General features: G+C 52.9%; 1 protein-coding gene across 1 annotated transcript in view; it reads right to left on the minus strand.

The window, feature by feature from the left end:
- The window catches only part of ASB18 (ankyrin repeat and SOCS box containing 18), a 59,597-nt gene extending 42,857 nt beyond the window's left edge, over nt 1-16,740 (minus strand). The window contains exon 1 of the mRNA XM_012754505.2: nt 16,534-16,740. Within this exon, the coding sequence (XP_012609959.2) occupies nt 16,534-16,738 (205 nt within the window). The 5' untranslated portion in view covers nt 16,739-16,740. The remainder of the gene's footprint in view (nt 1-16,533) is intronic.
- Between the last annotated feature and the right edge of the window lie 4,483 nt (nt 16,741-21,223).

A 21,223-nucleotide genomic window follows, 5' to 3' on the forward strand; every position in this document is an offset into this window, starting at 1 on the left:
GAGTGTTGTTTCCTTCTGTCCCCTCCACATTCCCTGTGGCTGTGCCCAAGGGTGACTGGTGCCTGTGCTGAGGGCTGCAGTGGCCCCGGGGATGTGCCGGGGGTGGGGGGTCCCAGCCAGACGCTGCACGGGAGCAAGTTCTGCTGAGTGTCCCCGGAGGGAGGCTCCTAGGACAGACCAGGTCCCCAAACGCATCACTGGCGCTGCGGTGGCCTCTGAGTGTCTGCCCGTGGCTGAGAACTGATCCCCAAGTATGCATCCCTTGCTGGAGAAGAGACATGTCACAGTTTTTAGAAAATGAACGGTAACAGTTCTTTATTAGTAACTTACTGGTTATTTACTGTAGGTTAGTTTAGGGCTTTATTTTATCATAGAAAAATTAATAAGCTATTTTTTTCTTGTAACATAAATAAATTCTCCCTGCTCCTCTCCTTTTTTTTTTTTTTTAACAATCCTTGTTTCCCCCCCACCAGGATGTTGGAACCGGCGAGTGGTGTGGTGGCTCACGCCTGCGATGCTAGCAGTTGGGGAGGCCAAGGTGGGAGCATTGCTTGAGGCCAGGAGTTCGAGACCAGCCTGGTAGACACTGTCTCTTAAAAAAAAAAAATTAGCCGGGAGTTGTGGTGTGTGCACCTGTCGTCCCAGCTACTGGGGAGGCTGAGACAGGAGGATTGCGTGAGCCGAGGAGCCTGAGGTTGCGGTGAGCTAGGATGAAGCCACTGCAATCTAGCCCAGGAAACACAGCCAGACCCTGTCTGAAAAAAAAAAAAAACCCAAAACAAACAACAACAACAAAAAAGAAAAACCCCAGCAAAACCACCCCCAACAAAAGAGCCCCTCATGGCACGTGTTTTGAAGTTTATCTCCCTTGTGCACATCATCAGCGGCAAAAGCTGCTCAGCAGCGTCAATGACAACAGCAGAGTTATTTTAAGGCCCCGTTAGGTACCTGGGACACCAGGGCGCTGCGGGGAAGGCAGTGGGTTAAGGAGGTACAGACCGTGTTTGCAAGGAGCTTGCAGCCCCGATGCCCTCACATACATCAGCGCAATGGAGACCGTTTCCCTTCTCGAACGTACGCCGGGGTAAAATTCCGGGCTTGTGTCTCATCTGCTCCTGCCCCCTTCATGATCATATCCTGTAGTTGCTCTGTTCATTTCAGTAGCAATATTAGGCTCTTTGGATAGTTCATTTCTCTAAGCATAGCCATTTTGCCATCTTATTTTTCTCAGGCTGATTGTAATTAGATAAATTTCTGAAGGACTCGCTCATGCACAGCTATAATAGGATCCAACTTGAGCTCGTATTTCCACTTTCAACTGGAGAATTTTTTTTTTTTTTTTTGTACCTGATGTATTTGTCATGGGTTATTTTTTACAAGGGGTGGGGCACTGGAGGTAAGTCCAGGGATGAAAGCCATTCCACATGGCACCGCCATACGCTAAATTTAGCTTTCCAAGTGTTATTTGTCAGCAGCTCCTTAAATACCCCAGCTTGAGTTTGGTAGGCAGGGAGTAGGAGCCAACAAACAGACTTGGCTTTCTGGGAGACCTTTAAAAATAGCTCGTGGTAGATGGCATTAGTTCATAAACAGGACGTGTAGATTGCTTCATGAGCACGGTGGGGAGCCGTCTTTATTTTTTGTTTTTTCAGAACAAGAAAAGCCACATTGTTGCCTGTGGCATTAAAACGAACAACCTGAAAACCAACCCTTTCATTCATTTATTCATTCAATAAACATCTATGTAGTCTTTATTATGTCTCAGGGTGTGTAGTAAGGTTTTGGGGATTTGGTGGCAAAAAATAACAGCACCCCTGCCTGTAGGGATCACACAGGAAGAAGCAGTGACCAGAGGACCCCAACAGACCGTGGGTCTTTAGCCTTTTCCCCACCAGCTGAACCATGTCCTGTAGGTAGAACTCTGTTTTCTTACCCAGTGCTCTTGACTGGGCTCCTTCCTGCCTGCTACCTGCAGCAATTCTAGACTCTTCCATACCTTGCTTGAGTCAAGAAAGTTTTATCTCATTTTTGTCATCCTCACACTTCTCAGCTCAGTCAAGGCCAACACACAGACTCAAGATGCAGCTCACGTTTTATCTTCTCTGCCAACTGCAGTACATATAAATGTCCCACTTCTTTCAAGAGTGAATTTGTGCATGAGGTTGCTGAACAATGGTTCAAAATCTTTGAGGAATTGTGATAAAACAGAAGAAGGATCAGAAGACTAGAGTTTTAGTTTCCAACTGGGAAAAGAATCTGGATTCCTGAGACTCATGAACTTGATGCAAGTCCTGGGAAAGATCCCTAAATGGATGATGAAAGAGATGGTTTGAGAATAGTTAGAAAAAGGTCTGTGAGTCACAGGAACAAGTCAGAGTGGACTGGAAGAATCTTCTTTTGTGACATCATTATTCATCAAAATGCAGAGGGGATGCAGGCAACAAGTATGAGTACTGCAACCTGCGGTGCAAGGTTTCATGAAAACCTTTTGGGGAAAACAATGTGGGTCTTTCATTAGGAAAATCCGGCTCTATAACTCAAACTGGAGAAATAAGACATATGATGTTTCTGAAGCTGTAGTTCAGGGCTGGATGCAGTGGCTCACGCCTATAATTCTAGCACTTTGGGAGGCCGAGCCCAGGAGTTCAAGACCAGCTTGAGCAAGAGAGAGACCCCACCTCTACAAAAAATAGGAAAATTAGCTGGCTGTGGTGGCGTGTGCCTACAGTCCCAGATACATGGGAGGCTGAGGCAGGCGGATCGCTTGAGCCTAGGAGTTTGAGATTTGAGGCTCCCGTGAGCTCCGGTAACACCACAGCACTCTAGCCTGGGTAAGAGAGCAAGACCCTGTCTCAAAAAAAAAAAAAAAAAAAAAAGCAGTAGTTCAAACCTTGGCTGCAAAAATGAATCACCCGAGGAGCTTTAAAAAATATGCTGCCTGGATCCCACCCTTAGAGTTTCTGGTGTGATGGGTTTGGGGTGTGGCACGGGCATCAGGATCGTAAGAGACTTCCCGGGTACTTCTAACAGGCAGCCGAGGTTGAGACCCTCTGCTCTACAAGGAAGCCGTGGAATCTGCCTCCACCCTCCCCTTGTACAATACACTCACTGGTGATCTGAGTGAGCATGCGCGTGGAAGGGTGGCTGTCAAATGCGTGTCATGGAGCACAACTCACTCAGGATTCCACAAGGTCTCAGCAGGCCAGAACAGGAGGCTGATTCCATCAACACCTCGAGCTGACACTAACACCCCAGGCACTGCTGTCCTTGTGAATCATGTGGCCTAAACCGCCACTCACTGCCGTGGATTCGTGTTTGGGGCACAAGAGGTTTCTTTTTCTTGTTTTTAAGTTCAGAGGGTGTTGGTTCTATGGATCCACTGATATTTGCATCCAAATTTAGGTGGCATAAATGCAGCCAATTATTTGACGTTATTTTAAAACATTCGGAGCATGTCTGTACAGTAAGAGTAACTGTGTCAGTTAGGGGTCAGCTTCCCTTCCCCACAAGAGCCCTCCCCAGAATTCCCCAGAGCACCTGTGCTTTGCCTCCTGGGGTTCCTTTTGACCCCTGTCTTTGTTGGGACTGCATGTGTTCTCCCCGCCCCCACATTGGCACACACAATTAGCTTGTTTGATTTTCCTTGATTTGTTTGTTTTCAAGCTAGCTCACTAACAACATCACTTAGCGAATTTGGTAATTATACTGAAGATGTGAAGGGGTCCATCACAGTTTGCACAGCCTCATTCCACCTTTGTCCTCCATCTCTGCTTCTTTTCTCTCTGGTGCAACCGTTAAAATCCTCCCCCTTTCCCTTCCAGTGTGGTTGCGTGCGTTTGCAGGCCCTGCCAGGTTTTAGCTTCCACTCCAGGGAGCTGGCTGAGTTCAGAAATGCTTCTGAACTAATACAATGCTGTTTTTTGAAAGAGAGGGATTGTGACGAATATAATTTTCTCCAAATCAGTATATTCAATATTTTTAGTTCTTCAGCTGAACTAAAAAATGGCACCTATTTGATGGAGGAACCTCATTTGTATGGGTGCACCGTGGCTGAATACTAGACAAATGTTAATAGCCGTGGCCTCTTATTGCAGAGCATGGAGTGAATTTAGGAAAAGGAAGACAAAAATCCAAGCAGGAGAGGATTCTCAGCTTTTGTCAGGATGACTGAATGAATAGACCACGTTTCCCCAATACTAGCCAGGTAGTCAGTTGGATTTAAATGTAATTTTGCAAAGAATATTTTTGAGACTTTAATAAGCATAATGTTTTGTCTGCGGGAGACAGAAAAACTGGTCCTTAATAACTGAATCCTGTAGTGTAGGTAGCTAATGAGAGGGAGTTTTTGCCTCCAGATCAGATGAGATGAAAAAGGTAAAAGCCACCTGGAAACCGTAGTGGGATATACGAACGGTAGTGTTTGAATGGTAATTATTATTTTCGCGTAATATCGGGATCGTTTCTTCCTGCCACTGAGTTGACAGATGATTAAATTCTCCTAGAAGCCTCTGAGGATTAACTCTGCTGTTGCTGGAATAATCCAGTGGCGGCTGACCTGTGGGGCTGGGGGGTCCCACTGCGGGGCCAGCCCTCTCCCCACAGCCGCAGCCTCCCCTGCGTCCAGGGAGGGTTTCCAAGGCTGCAGTTGGCCTCTGCCCTTTTCTCATGTTCTTGGGGAGGCACAAACATTTGATTCTTTCCTAGGTCATCGGCAGATGTCTAGCTTGTCCTGGGGTCACGTGTCCAAGTAAACGGACAGACGCAGGCATGTGAACACTGTGAGATTCTCTGCACGCTTTTTCTCAAATATGCCAATGTACATGGTAGACCTGGCCAACTCTGTGCTTCCCAGGTGAACTCGTCCCGCAAATGGCCAGGTACTGAATCCTGTGAACTCCAGGATAATGAGATCACTACCAGCTGGCACAACAGCCCAGCCTTTATGTGGGTGTACTTCAACAGCCCTTTTTGGTCCTCATTCTCCTTGTTTTCATTTCTAAAGCCTGTCCTTCCTCCATCCCCACTCCCTGCAGGGTTTTGTTTTTTAACTTAAAAAAAAAAAAAAATTTTTTTTTTAGAAAATGGGAAGCTGGCAAGTGTTTAAGGTTCTGCTGTTAAGAGTTGCAGGACACACCCGCCCATCCACCAGTTAGTCACACACACATTAATATCGAAAACGTTAAAGTGTCTTAACCTCCTCCCCGAATAACAATGTTAGCACAGCACACCTCATTTAACAAAACATTAAAACATTTTACTTCCTCAGATCAAGTGTATCTATTAATAATGACTTAAATTGTCTGTACTGATTTCACATTATTAAGAAATCTCATTCCCATCATGTGGAAGAACACAGTTAGGGGGGAAACCACCTCGCTAACTTATTTTCCCGGCGCCGCTACCGAGCCCAGCGCAGACAATGCGAGACAGCAAAGTTACTTCTCATTACTACCGCGATCTCATCCAAAGGTCAAGTGCTGCTTCCTTGGCAGCCCAGGAGGGCTTTTGTGGAAGCTCGGAAGCAAGGTGCCCTTGAGCCCAAGGTATCTACTGCGGTTGGGTGTGGAACACACCAGCCAAGCCCTGCGCGGCCACAGCCGCGAGTCAACAGCCCTGGGGGGACGTTTACAGACTCTGGGGACATTGCTGGAAAGCGTGTCACTGCAGCTTTCCCTGATAAAGGTGACGAAGTTTCTTTACAACTGTCATGGGGATTTAATTACATGATAAAATTGCAGCGCCTGCCTCTTGAGACAAATTGCATGTTCAGACTGATTGTTTTTTATGAATCTCACACAGGGAGCAAAATACTTCTCTCTCCGAGTTGGTCTGGTCTGATTGTCATGCCCTGTCATCCTTTGTATTTCCTCTACAAGCGAGGAGTTTACTCCCGATCCTGCAGCCGAGAGGGGCCGTCTCCCGGTGGACAGTTCTGGTCCCCCTGCGACTCTGCGTAGAGCAAAGCGAGGCCAGCGTTGTCCGGCGGAGTTAAAGCTTGTTGCACTTATTTTTTTGTATCGGCAAAAAAAAAAAAAAAAAAATTAGAACTTTGAACTTCCAACAGGAAAATACGCAAAATTATAAGAAATATGAATGATCGTTAAATGCAGACACAATGTCCAATTTTGCTAACTTAAAATGCAAGTTAAAATAACAGGAGATCCTTTTTTGGTTATTAAATTGTGAAAGATCTTTTTTCAAAAAAATCAAGTTCGGGAAGAGTTCAGAGATGCTGACGCTCTCACAGTTTGCAAGCGGGAGGGTAAATTTCTGTTCAACCTGGAAACACTGTAGACTGAGTTTGCACGCACAGAGCATCTTTTAGGCACTAGAAAGCACATAGAGATAAGGGCAGATCCCTGCCTTTTACGGGGGTTAAATTTAGCGGGAGAGGAAGACATGGCAGCCGTTACCTAGCAGGTGGAATTCAATCACTGCTCTAGGGAGCTGCTGTTGTCATGATGGGGAGGCGTCAAATAAGGGGCCAGAGTGACAGGCAGTAGGGCTAGGACAGGCGTCCCTCTGTCCTAGCATCTGGGCTAGGTGGCATCTGAGCAAAGCAGGTAGGGAAGGCAGGACAAAGGTGGCTGGCATCTGAGCAAAGCAGGGAGGGAAGGCAGGACAAAGGTGGCATCTGAGCAAAGCAGGGAGGGAAGGCAGGACAAAGGTGGCATCTGAGCAAAGCAGGGAGGGAAGGCAGGACAAAGGTGGCATCTGAGCAAAGCAGGGAGGGAAGGCAGGACAAGAAAGGCATGTCTCTTCCCCAGGGCGTCTGTGTCCTCCCCTCGACCTGTCCCAGGGAGAGCTATATCCTATTCTGGCCCGAGCAAGAGGGCAGCGTCACTAGTCACAGTGCTAGGACCCTCAGCAGGCCTGGGGCTCAGAGCTGAGGGGAGGCCAGGGCGGACTCTGAGATGTGCCACCCAGACCCCACCTGTAGAGAGGACTTGTCACCCGGCCTCAGCTCCTTCAAGCTTGCCTCGGCTGCAGAGAGCTGCCTCGTGCAAGAGCAGCCTACCCCAGGCGGCCAGGTTCAGCGATGGGTCCGGGTGCGGGCCGAGAGGTCCTGCCGTTCTGACCCGATGCCGGAGAACCGTGGCAGGTCATTGCAGCTCCAGAGCTGCCTTAGGGCTGGCCGAGGCACGGTCGGGGCTGTGTCAGGGATCGCCCCGTACCTCTGCCCGTCTAGGTATCCATCGTAGGAGTGACCCTGCAAGGCAAACTCTGCTCAGCGCCCATCCGTGCGCCCCTGGCTCCCGAGCCACCTGGAGGAGGGTGGGCGTGTGGCTGGCACAGGTGAGACGGGAGGGAGCCGCGCCGTGGCTGTGCAGAGGCCGGAAGGGGCCGGGGATTGAGGCTGTCGTTGTGTTTAGACCAGAGTTTCTCAACAAGCTGAGGTGAGGCACCAGCAATGTTCTCTCTCTCTCTCTCTCTCTCGGTCCTGAATTTGTTGCAGACTGATTCTCTTTCAAAATACAATGAAAATTAATTACTGGGAAAAATAAAACGGACAACAGACATATCACTAAAAGTCCTCGAATCACACGCCTGCATGTTACGTTAATGTGTCCGATCGCTGTAAGCATGTCTAAATGCTTGCTGTGAATTTAGGCGAAACACTTCCCAGAGCAGCACCTGCCTCCCACCACGCTCAGGTAGTGCTGCGACTGCTCAGGGTCGCTGGAGTGCAGGGAGGGTGGCGGGAACCGCAGGGCTAAGTAGCTCAGGGCACAGCTCTGGCCCTGGACCTCCTGCTGTGAAATATAGCCTGTGTGTTGTCGGAGAGGAGTGGCCACACTTTTCCTGTTAAGTGCCAGCTAGAAACATTTTAGGTTTTGCAGGTCAAATGGTCTCTAAGGCACCTGCCCAACTCTGCCACTGTTGCAAGAAAGCCGCTGTGTAGACAATTCCTAAAAGAAGGAGCGTGGCTGTGTTCCAATAAAACTTTATTCATAAACTAGGCAGCCAGCCCTCAGCCCACAGTTTGCCAACGTTTGCTGTGAGCCATTGCAGGTTTCTGGGACGGACACGACTCACTTCCAAATACCAAGCCTGGTGCATCCCCCTCTCTGCAAACTTCTCAGCCTTCACCCCGGTGAAACCTGCTCTTCCTTCTGGGGGCAAACTTCACTCAGCAGCAATGGAGCACCTGGCGTCCAGGCGCACCTTCGACTCCGTTCTTGCAAGTCTGCTCTGTGTCAGGTTTGCCGAACCTCTTGAATCTGTAAATCTATGTCTTTCACCATCTCACATGTGGGGAATGTTTGCTAGTTGTTTCTTTAATCATTGTTTTCTTCCCCGTTACCTTTCTGTTCTCTCGGACTCCAGGTGAGCATGATACACTTTTTGTCTTGTCCCACTGTCTCCTGTTCAGTTTATTTCCCGGCATTCTGCTCTCTGTTCTTCGGATCGGATCCTTCTTATGGATCTGCTTTCGAATGTGCTGGCTCTCTTCTGTCGTCTTGGTTCTGCTGCAAGCCCACTGCTGGCTGGAACAAGACCAGCCCCATCTGCAAGGTGGAGAGGTTTCTGTTCCAGGTGGGCCTGGCGTATTGCTATAGGGATTCTATTGGTGCAGGGGGCGGGCAGTGGGTGCGAGTAGACAGCTGGCAGTGTCCCCTGGCCCCGATCTCTTCTCCTTTCTCTTCCCTAGCTCCGTAAACAAGTGTTATCGTCTTTCCCAAATTAGATCATCTCATTCCTGAGTGGACCCCTCACTGCCTTTCCAAGTGAGCGTAAACACCTCTGTCTAGAGTCTGTGGCCTCACATGATGTGGTCCCAACTTCTCTGCCTGGGTTCTCCTCTCCTCTGATTCACACACCTGAGTTCTGGCTGGATCCCACCTCCCTGTGCCACCGTGGCCCCTGCAGTCTATGTTTGCTGCTTGGCTCCTTCACCTGGGTCCCTCCTTCCCCTTCACCTGGGTCCCACCTTCCCCTTCACCCGGGTCCCACCTTCCCCTTCACCCGGGTCCCTCCTTCCCCTTCACCCGGGTCCCTCCTTCCCCTTCACCCGGGTCCCACCTTCCCCTTCACCCGGGTCCCTCCTTCCCCTTCACCCGGGTCCCTCCTTCCCCTTCACCTGGGTCCCTCCTTCCCCTTCACCAGGGTCCCACCTTCCCCTTCACCCGGGTCCCACCTTCCCCTTCACCCGGGTCCCTCCTTCCCCTTCACCTGGGTCCCACCTTCCCCTTCACCCGGGTCCCTCCTTCCCCTTCACCCGGGTCCCTCCTTCCCCTTCACCCGGGTCCCTCCTTCCCCTTCACCTGGGTCCCACCTTCCCCTTCACCCGGGTCCCACCTTCCCCTTCACCCGGGTCCCTCCTTCCCCTTCACCCGGGTCCCACCTTCCCCTTCACCCGGGTCCCTCCTTCCCCTTCACCCGGGTCCCTCCTTCCCCTTCACCCGGGTCCCTCCTTCCCCTTCACCCGGGTCCCTCCTTCCCCTTCACCCGGGTCCCACCTTCCCCTTCACCCGGGTCCCACCTTCCCCTTCACCCGGGTCCCTCCTTCCCCTTCACCCGGGTCCCTCCTTCCCCTTCACCTGGGTCCCACCTTCCCCTTCACCTGGGTCCCTCCTTCCCCTTCACCTAGTTCCCACCTTTCCATCACAGACTCTCCAGAGCATGTTCGTCTCTCCGGGCTGGCCCAGGAGTTTTCTACAGTGTCCTCCTTACGCCATTGGGTCCACAAATACTTATTATATGCCTAACAGGCACCAAGACAAACCCAGTCCCTGCTCAGTACCCAGGTGCGGAAGTTGGCATTAGGAGACAGAGGAGAGCTGGCCCGGGAGGGTAGAAGCAGGCTGCAGAGAGTGTGCCCGCCATTTCCAATGAGCTCCTTCGGAATGTTTGTTTCCCACGTAGAACACTCGGCTGCAGAGCCACGGTGCTCTTGGAGAGGGGGAGCAGCCTCTTCACCATTATTCTCGTTCTTTTTGTTCTTTCGAAACTCTCCAGCGTGCTTGGGAGTGATGCTAATAGAAGTATGTCATCAGCATACATTATTTCTTTATTAGCCCGTTTCTCAATTTTGATTCTGAAAATATCCTGATTTAGTCTAATTGCAATTTCGCCGTGTTCCACAGGCAGTGATGGTTCATACGGGGGGAGCCGAGACGCGACCCTGTAGGATTTGTCTTCCTGCCCACATGCCTTTGAAGCTGGACCATTAGCTCTAAGGCATGCATCTCATCTCATCACAGTGTGATTCAGCCTGCTTCTGGGAAAAGGAAGAGCCTAGCGTGTGTGTCTTGCAGAAAGCAAAGAAATATTTTAATTTTAGGTGGTAGGAGCTGTTTTTCTGTATCTAAAAGCAAGGGCTGCTACTGCAGCCATTTTATTCCTAAATAATTTAACTATATTCAAAGATAATCTGATGTTATTGTAGGAAAGTGTATTTCTAATAAATTCCACTTGATCTGGGTGAATCAATTCAGGCAGCGCATAATTGAGTCTGTTAGCAAGGACTTTAGCAAGAATTTTGCAATCAGCGTTAATTAAGAAGATGGGACAATAATTTGTGCATAATTCCGGATCTTTTCCTGGCTTGTGAATCAAAGTAATAAGAGCAATGCTCAGGCTGGTGGTGGGATAGTGTCATTAGGTGCTGATTTATAAGTACTTAGGAAGGTTTAATTTCATTTTGCTTCGAGCAGGGTCTCCCTGCCCCCACTTGCCGTGGGAGGGTGAGCAGAGAGATGGCAGAGCTCGTCCCTCTTTCCTTCCCTGCCATGGGTGACCTCCTGCCTCCCGTTTCTGTTTTTATTCTCCAGCCATGCACCCCACTCAGCCGTCCATTTTTTTTTTATTACTTTTGCTGAATTATTTGAAGCCAAGGAGACTTGCAGCCTGTCCATATTGTGTGTGTGTACACATGTGTGTTCGTGTGCACATACGTGTGTGCATAATGTCAAGCCAAAGCGTTGCACACGGCTTTAGTGGGGACATTTTTTCATGGATCTCTTGCAAAATGTGTCTTAGTAAGTCTGCAGCAAGAGCCCTCGACTGCAAGTCAGGAAACATAGCTGGTTTCTATTCTGCTCCCAACCGGCTATATTGACTGGTAAGTGAACACACGTGAGCCTTGGTGTTCCTGTCTGCAAAACGCAGTCACAGCATGAACGACAGGCGACATGGAACGCTGGGAGGAGCACTAGACTTACGTCACCTACTGTCTGTGGGACCTCAGGAGTGTGATGCGACCTCTCTGAGCCTCACTTAGGGACAGCAGGTCCTTGCTGCACTGCGGACTCCTCTCTCTCTGCCTCCACGTAGGGCCGGATCTAGTTCTAACGTGCTCTGTTTGGGGGACTTCCTCTTCCTAAGCCCTGAGCGAAGCTTCTGCTCATTCCTTGCACGCGAGCCCCTAAACCAGTCGCTGCCAGCCTGCCAGGCGGTACTGCTCTGCCCACCTGACCTGAAGCCGGCCGAGGGAGCCCTTCCCCTGCAGGCAGGCCCCCGTCAGGCTGCGCCCCTGTTGCAAAGGCAGCTAGGTCCCGGGGGTGTTGTTAGTCTCCCCCACAAACTCACGTTCTTGGTCTTAAGAGCCCCAGTTAGTCCATTTTGTAAAGCTGCTTGGAGATAATGCACACCAACCCCGTTTGTTAGAACGAGGAGATTAAGGTTCAGAGAGTCGGTCTGACCTGTCTGAGGTCACACAGGTGGTGGTGGAGCTGCTGCATCAGCGGCAAAATCGGTAAGGCAAGAACCTGGTTGTCTTTCTGTTAGTCTCTGGCCCTGCCCGTCTCACCACGTGTCTCAGAGCCACTGTCTATGCACACGCTCTTGTCATGGTGCTGGAATATGATTTCTCTAAGGCAGGCGCTGTGCTCATCTAACTTACATGCAGCGGTGTGGTTTGTCCCGAGTGATGCTCCTATCCATGCATCCTCTCCAGGGAGGGATGACTGGCTTGGAGGAGCAGTGGCTATGGCCCGTGTGTCCTGGTGTGCCCTGCGTCAAGCCTTGGGTGACAAGTCTAATTCTGCGAACGGACCCCATGTTCGTGTGTGTGCACATGTCCATTGCATGTTCACCCACGTTAATTCGCCACCTATACATGCTGCTGGCGAGGTCTCTTAATAAAAACCCAATTAGTATTTCCTTAACTTTCCTCTGGATGCTTAAATACCATTACCCCAAACACAACATAAAGCCTCTATTTTTCTATTTCAATCAAGAATTCAAGTAGCATCTTGACTCGTATATAATATATCAGCGGCAAAATCATGGAATGCTGACATCCTTAATAATAGCAATTAGTAATCAGTTGTTTCTTAAGTCGTTTGATTACGCCAGTTACCAAATTGTACAGTTGATGCATTTGGGAGCGGCGTGGGTCTTGCCACCCCTCCCCCAGCCGCCCTTCCTCTGTCTGTGTTCTCCACGGCTGGAGAAGCAATGGTACGGAAAAGGGCACGGACAAACAACGCCATCGTGGCTGACATTGAACAGTAGACACCGGGCTTTAGCAGAATGTAGCATTGAATGTTTCTTTGCAGAAACACTGATCCCGGTGGTGGTGTCTGTGGAAATGCAGCCTGTGCCCGCCCAGCTGAAGGTGGGCAAAGGACTGGGCCCATCCCTGCCAGTCGCTGCACCCAGAGTTCCAGCCGCCTCTCGTGGCTGAGGCCCCGGGCCGGGCTCTGGAACAAACAAGTGTTAGGAAGCCTCTTGCCCTGGAGGAGGTTGTATTTGGTTTGAGATGTCCAGCGGGTCTGGGAAAACCAGCCCAGTAAGGCTGTGTGTTTCAGTAAGGAGTGGAGACCGAGGGCATTTTGCTTTCAGGGAGGGAGGAGGTGGGCTTGCTGCCCAGGTGGGCGGGCGTGGCCTTTCGGAGGAAGTGACCTCCTCTGCGTGGGTCCGGGAGGGAGGGACGCTGAGGGTGAGCAGAGGAGGCGTGGCCTGGCCAGGAGGCTCCTGCTGGGACCAAGGCACTGGGGGCTCAGCCTCACGGTGCCCTGCCTGCTGCTGGCCTCCCAGCCCGTCCCTGCAGGGGAGCAGGTGCGCCGCCCCTTTAAGGGCACCCTGACTGGTGGCCATTCTCCTGCCAAACTCTCCTGGCTCCGGAGGAGGGTACATCCTGCACTTCGCCCCATTATCTGCTGGGGCCAAATCTTTCAGTTCCTTTGACCTCTGCCTGCACCAGGGGCACAGGTGCCCCTGGGGGACTTCTCCAGAAAGAGCCGTTTCCACCGTTTTCCCAGCGAGCGCCTCTGTTTCTCTGTGCTTTTTTGTGATGCTGACGTGGATGCACCAGAAATAAATTATGTTTCCTTCTGTTCTGTGTGGTGGGAGGGATGTGTTCACAGGCCAGTGAGCCTGGAGGCTCCACTGCAAGATGCAAGGTCCTGTTGTGATGGTCACGGCTGCAAGTAGGGAGAGTGGTTACGTTTCTTTTTCTTAGTTTTGCACAATGTTGTCTTTTGAACACTATCCAGAATCCTGTCGACCAGGGTTGTCCTTGGGACGGAAGCCTCTTCTTCCCCAGCTGCTTCGGCCAACACGACACACGGCCAACATGACACACGGGGCTCTGGCTTCCTCCCGACCCGGGGGGGCATTCCCGCCCGGCCCCTCACCTGGTTTCCTTTGTGTTACCATCCCCTCAATTCCAGGCAGCGGCCATGCCCAACTCGGGCTGCGTTTCAAGGTCGTCCCCACAAATTCCAACCACTCTGCAAAGATTTTAAAGATTCCGCGTGTGCATTTGAGCCCAGACAGCTTTGCTCCCTCAGGTGTGACACCCAGGGACCCACGCTCACCTCGAGAAAGGCCCTGTTCGCTCTCGCGCTCGGAGTGAGGGAGCCCGCGCCCACCTGAGTCTTCGGGACCACGGGCTCAGAGAAGCGCAGAGGAGGAAGGAACCTAAACAATGGTCCGACCCGCGGGTCCCGGGGAGCGTCTGCAAACGGCCAGTTCTACCTGCTGTCAGCAGACGTGAGGGTTCCGGGGTGGGAGGAGGAAGTACCCCAAAGGCAATTACAGCCCTTAGGTCCTCGTGCCAGTCTCTGAGAGGGGACTCAGCACGGGGGCCTTTCCCAAGCTCATCCCACCACGGAGAGCCCCACGGAAGCTTGCGGATCTGTCTGGAGAGCACCTGCCTAGTCTCATACCCTGTTAACAAGAGGAGGCATTGGCACAGAGAGGGAAAGTGACTTTCCTGAGGTCACACAGCTCAGTGGAGTAGAGGCTCAACACAGTGTCACAGTCACAGACCCCTCTATTGTCTTTCTCAGCTGGTGGCGCTATCCTCTAATCATCACCACGGCCTTCCCATCGGGCCTCCTACGCATTTCTCATCTTGGTCCCTGCCTTTGTGTCCGTCCTCCTGCCTCGGACCCTTGCCATGTCCTGCCGGGGCAGCTGCCTCACTCGGCGCCCAGCCAGACTCGCTCTCCCACCCTCTCTTTTGGTTTCCTTCACGGGCGGCACACCCGGCATGCCGGCCGCTCCCTCTTTGACCTGCAGCGCAGCCGCTTTCTCTTGGCTGCACTTTGACCTGCAGTGCACCCTGACTCAGTGGATCCGTCGTGGGAGGGAGCGCAGCTTTCCCAACAGACATTTCATTAGGTAAAGTGACGGGGACAGGAAAGATCTTGCAGGGCAATCAGTGACGTGAAGCGAAAGGACATTTTAGCCCCAGGATTCCAAGTGCACACGTCTTAACCGGCCGGGCCAGGCTGCGACGGGAGTGGTGCAGGGCGACCCTTGCTCCAGGCAGACCCCCGCGGGGCAGACGCAGGACCACGGGCGCGGCGGGCAGGGTTGAGGGAGACCAGCCAGGGGGCAGCAGCTGTCCTGAGGCCCTTCCCACCGCCACACCTGAGGGGCCGGCGAGGAGGGGGCTGCTGCCCGTCCGCAGAAGGGGCCCCCAACCCGCAGCGGCGACCTGGCAGGGAGGGGTCCCGGGAGCAGACACCCGCCCGCCCCTCTGCTCCTCTCAGTGACTGAGCCCAAAACAGGACCAGAGGCCGGGGTGGACTCAGTTCCTGGGGACCGGCCTCTCGCGGCTGCCAGGCAGGGGCGTCTAGTGGCCGATGCAAGATGCACAGTGCGACGCTCTGAGCAGGCGCCATCTATGATTACGGAGTCTCCCCTCCCACCCCCGGGGCGGCCTCCTGCAGACGAGGCAGGTGCCAGGTTTGGGGTCACCGCTCCTGGGCCCACGGACCTCAGGTATTAGGAAAATGAAGGTGAAGAAGAAGCGGGGGTCAGTTTCTCCCCCAAGCCTGAAGCACATTGCTTCCGCCCCCCAGTGGGAGGCGGCCCGAGAAGCACACCCGGCCACGGGGAGGGAGGGGCGGAGCCCCCCCCAACCCCAGTCAGTGACTGCTCTCTTTGTCACCTTGCAAGCTCTGTTCCCTGGAATCAATGTCCCACGCATGTTCCGTTTCAGTGCTCTTTCTGCATGCTGCACACACACGTGTACATGTGCACGTGTGTACGTGTGTGCACGCTGGGGTGCGTGCGTGTTCATGTATTGGGGGGCAGTCTGTGGGGGTCAGCAGCCCTCAGCCTCCCGTAGGGGCCAAGACCAACACTGGGGGCACCTGTGACAAGCTGGAAAACGGCACAGGCCAGGGCAAACACCTTCAGCAAACACGACAAAGGGATTATACCCCACAAAGTGACAAAAAAAGATTCAAAGAGATGGGGAGACAGTCCTCAGGGACCCCAGAGGCCTGCAAGGAAGCACCAAATCCTACGGACAGGACGTCATGCTGCGCGGCGCGGAGAGCACGGGCAGGCAGGCAGGCGGCCGTGCCCAGCAGCCACCGGTGGTCGCTTGTTACACCTGCAACCCGGACACGGACACTCACAGCCGCCACGCTTGCGTTGGTGAGGCTGTGCCGAAACAGCCGCCCCCGTCACAAGGAATCGAAATCCCTTTGGAAAACAATTTGGGGACGCACGTCAAGCAAACTTTATATTCTTGTCCCAGCAATTCTGCTGCCAGAAATGTACCCTGAGGCCATGACCCCAAATACGAGAACAGCCGCATCCACGCCGAGAAAGACGCTCACCGCGGCACCGTTTACGGAAGGAACGGTGTAAACAACCGCGCTCCCTTTGTAAGCGTCCGGTATTTTGTGATTAACCACCTCCACAGGCGATTGAAATCCGGAAGACGGCGTAGCAAAATGGAAAATACTAGAGGGTTGGACTTCTTACGTCCCGAGAGAGCAGAGCACGGAATTACGTCTATGATCGTTATACGTGGGTGAAATTTACACATGCAAATGGATGGACCTGGAAAAATAAATGGAGCCACGAGAGCAGCCAGGGTGTTAGAATGCGGGTGTCGAGGGTTCCTGTTTTGTGTTGCGTAGCACGCACACGCACACACACACGCACACACAATCCCTGCAGTGCGTGTGTCTGCACATAGGCACGCAAGTCAGATGTCCAAGCACACGCCATCTGCCTTCTCCAGCCACCTGCCCCTGCCCCCGGGAACGTCGCCCTCCCCTCCATCAACGCGACGCAGCGGTTTAGCTCCCGACCGAGGGGCAGCCGCCGCCCCGTTACCTAGCAGCGCGCCGGGGGGCAGCGGGGCCGCGGGGTCCTTCATCCAGTCGTCGTTGGCCAGCTCCATCACGGCGTCCACGGGCTGGACTTCGGTGCAGATCACGCTCCTCACGCCCTCCTCGTCGCGGGCGTCCAGGGCAGACTTCAGCCTCCTCACCACGCCCGAGCCCAGCGGGTAGTCGGGGAGGCGACCGGAGCTGGACATTGCCGAGTCGCTCGTGGCCGGCCGGCCTCCTCCGCTCTTCTGCAGCCAGCGAGCCGGGGGCTGGCCCCAGCGCGGCCGGGGCCGCTATAAATAGAGGACACTCGGCTCCCGCCACGGCCGGCCAAGGGCCACCCGCCAACCGCCCGGCCGCCCGCCCTCCTGGCAGGGAGACGCGAAGCGATCTTGGCAGGGATTTCTCCAGAGACGGGGCCGGAGCATGTCTGTGGGCAGGGCACGCGGGACGGCATTTCCAAAGAAAGCTCTCGCGGGCATGGCTGAACGACGCCTTCCTTCACCGCCAGTGAGGCTGGGCCGGAAACTCTGGAAAGCCTTCCCCGAGGCCGGGCTTGCGGCGCACTCTGTGGAGGGGGCGGCTCCCACGCCCCACCGTCCCCTCGCTTCCCCGGAGCGGAGCCGGTCGCCGGCAAGCTGGACGCGCCCCCAGCAGCGGCGTGGAAGGATCGGGGCTCTGGTCTCCAGATCTGGGGGTGGCCCGGCCTGCCTCAGCAAGACAAAAGCATCAGGAAAGCGGAAAAAGAAAAAAGGTAACCTGAATATCGGCCTCGGCCTCCCCGCCCCTCGAGGCTGGTGGCCGGGGTCAAAGCGCGCAATCCCACGACCCGTGGGAGGGCAGAGCCCCCACCCCCGCCGCCGTGCGGACTCCTGGGCACTCGGGGGGAGGGGGGCTTTTTTCTCACGGTGACCTCTGTCGTCGCTGTCCGGGGTCCCCCGTGTCAGCCTGCACACGGGCGCAGCTGCGTGAGCGGTTTCCCTGCTAGCGCCGCGGGCGCTCGGGTCTCCCGGCCCAGGGCTGGCGGGCGGCTCTCCCAGGGCCTCCCCCGCCCTGCCGCCCGTCTAGCCTCCTTTTCACTTTTTCAGTCTCTCTCTTCTCTTCATGTGATTCATTTCACGTGTCACTCTGGTTAGGCGATGGCGCCCAGCTACTTGGTCAAGCATTATTCTAGATCTTTCTGTAAAGGTGTTTTTTTGGATCAGATTAGCATTGATTATTTATTTATTTATTTATTTGTTTATTTTGAGACAGAGTCTCGCTCTGTTACCCAGCTAGAGTGCCGTGGCATCAGCCTAGCTCACAGCAACCTAAATTCCTGGGCTCAAGAGATCCTCCTGCCTCAGCCTCCCAAGTAGCTGGGACTACAGGCATGCGCCACCATGCCCGGCTAATTTTTTCTCTCTATATATATTTTTAATTGTCCGGCTAATTTCTTTCTATTTTTTTTTTAGTAGAGACGGCGTCTCGCTCTTGCTCAGGCTGGTCTCTAACTCCTGAGCTCAAATGATCCGCCCGCCTCAGCCTCCCAGAGTGCTGGGATTACAGGCGTGAGCCACCGCGCCCGGCCCAGATTAGCATTTTTTAAATCAGAGGACCTGGAGTGAAGCAGGCGGGCCTCGCTAGCGTGGGTGGGCCTCGTCCAATCAGGCGACGGACCTCCCCCCTCCCCCGGGCAAGAGGGACTTCTGTCTGCAGCAAGTCCAACTCTTCCGGGGTCTCCAGCCCAGCCGCCCACCCTGCAGATTTTGGATGTACCAAGACTCTACAAGCACGTGAGCCAGTTCCTTAAGATACATCCTTCTCTCCCCCCAGCCCCCTTTTCTCTCTCTCTATCCACATCCTGTTTCTTCTGCTTCTCTGGAGCACCCTGACCAATACACCCCTCGTCCCCTCCGCTCTAGTGTGTGGCTTTGCAGGTTCTGTTCCATCTGCATTTGAGGTGCCAGACACTGCACTTCTTGCCCCACATCCATTCTTCTTCCACCTGCCCAAGAGAGCCTGGATTTTCTTGGCTGTGGCACTGTGCCAAGCTCCTGGGATGAAACTTGCCGATTGAAGTAAAAAACAGCAGCCCTCGTCTCCTTTGATAGCTATGCAACGTCCCAGCCTCTCTTGCAGCCCGGTTCTGGCCGGAGAGGGCAGGCATGGTCTGCGCTGCTGTGCCTGGGAAGGTACTTGCTTTCCTGATTGAAAGAGTCAGACGTGGCTGGCACCTCTCTTTCCCTTTCTTCTTTCCTGGAACATGGACATGATGTCTGGAGCTGTGGCAGCCACATCACAGCCATGAGGTAACAGACAAGAAAGGAAGGATCGACACACTAAGGAGAGTGGAACAGAAAGAGGGAAAGGGACAGGAGATGCCATTTCTGAACTTCTGCCCCATCTCTGGGGTGCCAACCTCCAGACTTCTTGTCTTTTTGCCTGAAGCACTTGTGTATCTTCTGTTACTTGCAGCTGAAGGCATTGATACAGGTAGTGTATTCAATCTGCCTTTACATCATGGGAGTGTCCTGGTTTCAGGTTACAGAGATGTACCAGGAATGGCCCAGCCAGTGATGAAGAACTTGAGTTAATCTCCCCAAGCCTTCTATTCTTCTATAATATTGGCTGCCTGCCTTTTACAATAAAACCCCAATGGATTTTGCAGTGATAGCAGCCAATTCCCGACTCCCAAGGAACAACGGCTTCGCGGGCTGGGCTCGTGAATGAGCAAGAGCCAGAGCCACTGCCGTGACTGCCCTCCAGTGTCACAGACACTGAGAAACGGACCCCGCGGAGACATTCTTGGGATCCCTGGCAATGGACTCTGCCCAGGGAGGAGACCCGATCCCAGAGGACCTGTCCCAGTTCAGATGTCTGGCCAAAGTGCAGAGCATGACGCTGGTTCATTCTCGGCCAAAGAGCTAGGGCTTTGGAGAGAGATTTTTGAGCTTAAATTTCCTAGGACAAACATCATCCAGCATCAAATGCCTTACATTTAGAAAGAAATCTAGCACTCGCACGTTCGTATAAATACAACGAGAGGGAGGGTAGTGACCACAGGAAAATTATCAGCGTCCGGGTGAAAAACAGAACGGGAATTATTAGAGACTGCCATCAAACTTCAAATCAGAAGGGAGGTAAAGATGAGGCACTTGTTAGGCAGATAATAAGATGACAAAGCCTCAAAATATGGCACTCACTGATCTTAATTACCACGCTATCTGCTGGGGGCTTAATCAGCGGCACATACACTATGCTAATTATTCCGGCTAATTTTGTTATAATGTAATTCTTTATCAACCCTGCTATGTATAAATTAGGAATTGAAATGTAACTAACACAAATTATATTTAAGGCAACATGAATTTCTTTATTTCAGTATGAAATCTTCTGATCTCTATTTCTTTATCTTTCTTTCTTTGATTAGCTAATGTGACCCCCTCCTCCCTGTCCCAGTCCCTCACAGCCTGAACCGTCACTGGGGAGAAGGGAACCCGGCGTCAATATTTCCCCCTTGACTTCCTGCAGGTTGCATACTCGGCTTTCTCCTTCAGCCAGTGTCCTTGAGAGGTGCGGAGTGTGTTTGAGCAATCAGTGGCAGACAGATCCCGGCTTCCTCCAAATCAGATAAAGGTCGTCTCATTGTTCCCTTTTAACTCTTAAATAGTCATTGGAGGGTGCCATAAATCATGCATTTTTGGTGATATGTTGTATGTCACTTACATCAAGTGATGTTTGCAAATGTGTTTGGGTGAGGACTAACGACACACACCTTAGAGAGAAGCATCAATGTTACCTGGAAATTTCTGTCGCGTGGGTTTGCACCCGGCGAGGCCGGGCTGGCGCAGAGACCGACCGCAAGCCTGGGAACATCTTCTCTATCAGTACTTTGGGTTTTGAACAAATTCAAAGCAAAATAGCAATGCCTAATGAAAAGATGGATACGACTGGGGTCTGATGTAGGCTCAGCACCACGTCAGCCGCCGAGGGAAGATCATGGTCTGGGAGAAACGGACAGCCCCTGGTGTGGCCTCAGAGCACGGCACCTGCTCTGACTCACTCGCAGGGACTGTTGCGCGGTTCTGCACCTGGACCCACTTCTGGACTCAGAGCCTGAAATGTCTCTGCTTTTCCCCGAGTGTCTGGAGAGACGCTCCTTCACCTCGCTGGCCCCCCTGAGAACTCTGGGCGATTCTCACCTCCAGATCCAGAGTGGGGCCCTGCCAGCTGGGGCGCACACGGGGGCTGCGTTCCCAGGCCAGGGGCTGCCCTCGCCTCTCGCCGTTCTCTCTAACGCCCGGGGTCTTTATTATTATTATTATTATTTTTTTTTTTTTTTTTGAGACAGAGTCTCATTTTGTTGCCCAGACTAGAGTGAGTGCTGTGACATCAGCCTGGCTCACAGCAACCTCAATCTCCTGGGCTCAAGCGATCCTCCTGCCTCAGCCTCCCGAGTAGCTGGGACTACAGGCATGCGCCACCATGCCCGGCTAATTTTTTCTATATATTTTTAGTTGGCCAATTAATTTCTTTCTATTTATAGTAGAGACGGGGTCTCGCTCTTGCTCAGGCTGGTTTCGAACTCCTGACCTCGAGCAATCCTCTTGCCTCAGCCACCCAGAGTGCTAGGATCACAGGCGTGAGACACCGTGCCCTGCCTACGCCCAGGGTCTTACTTTCGCTTCTCCTAATTCCCAGCTCCGGTGACA

This window comes from Microcebus murinus, chromosome 8 (assembly GCF_040939455.1).
Source record: "Microcebus murinus isolate Inina chromosome 8, M.murinus_Inina_mat1.0, whole genome shotgun sequence".
Lineage (NCBI taxonomy): Eukaryota > Metazoa > Chordata > Mammalia > Primates > Cheirogaleidae > Microcebus > Microcebus murinus.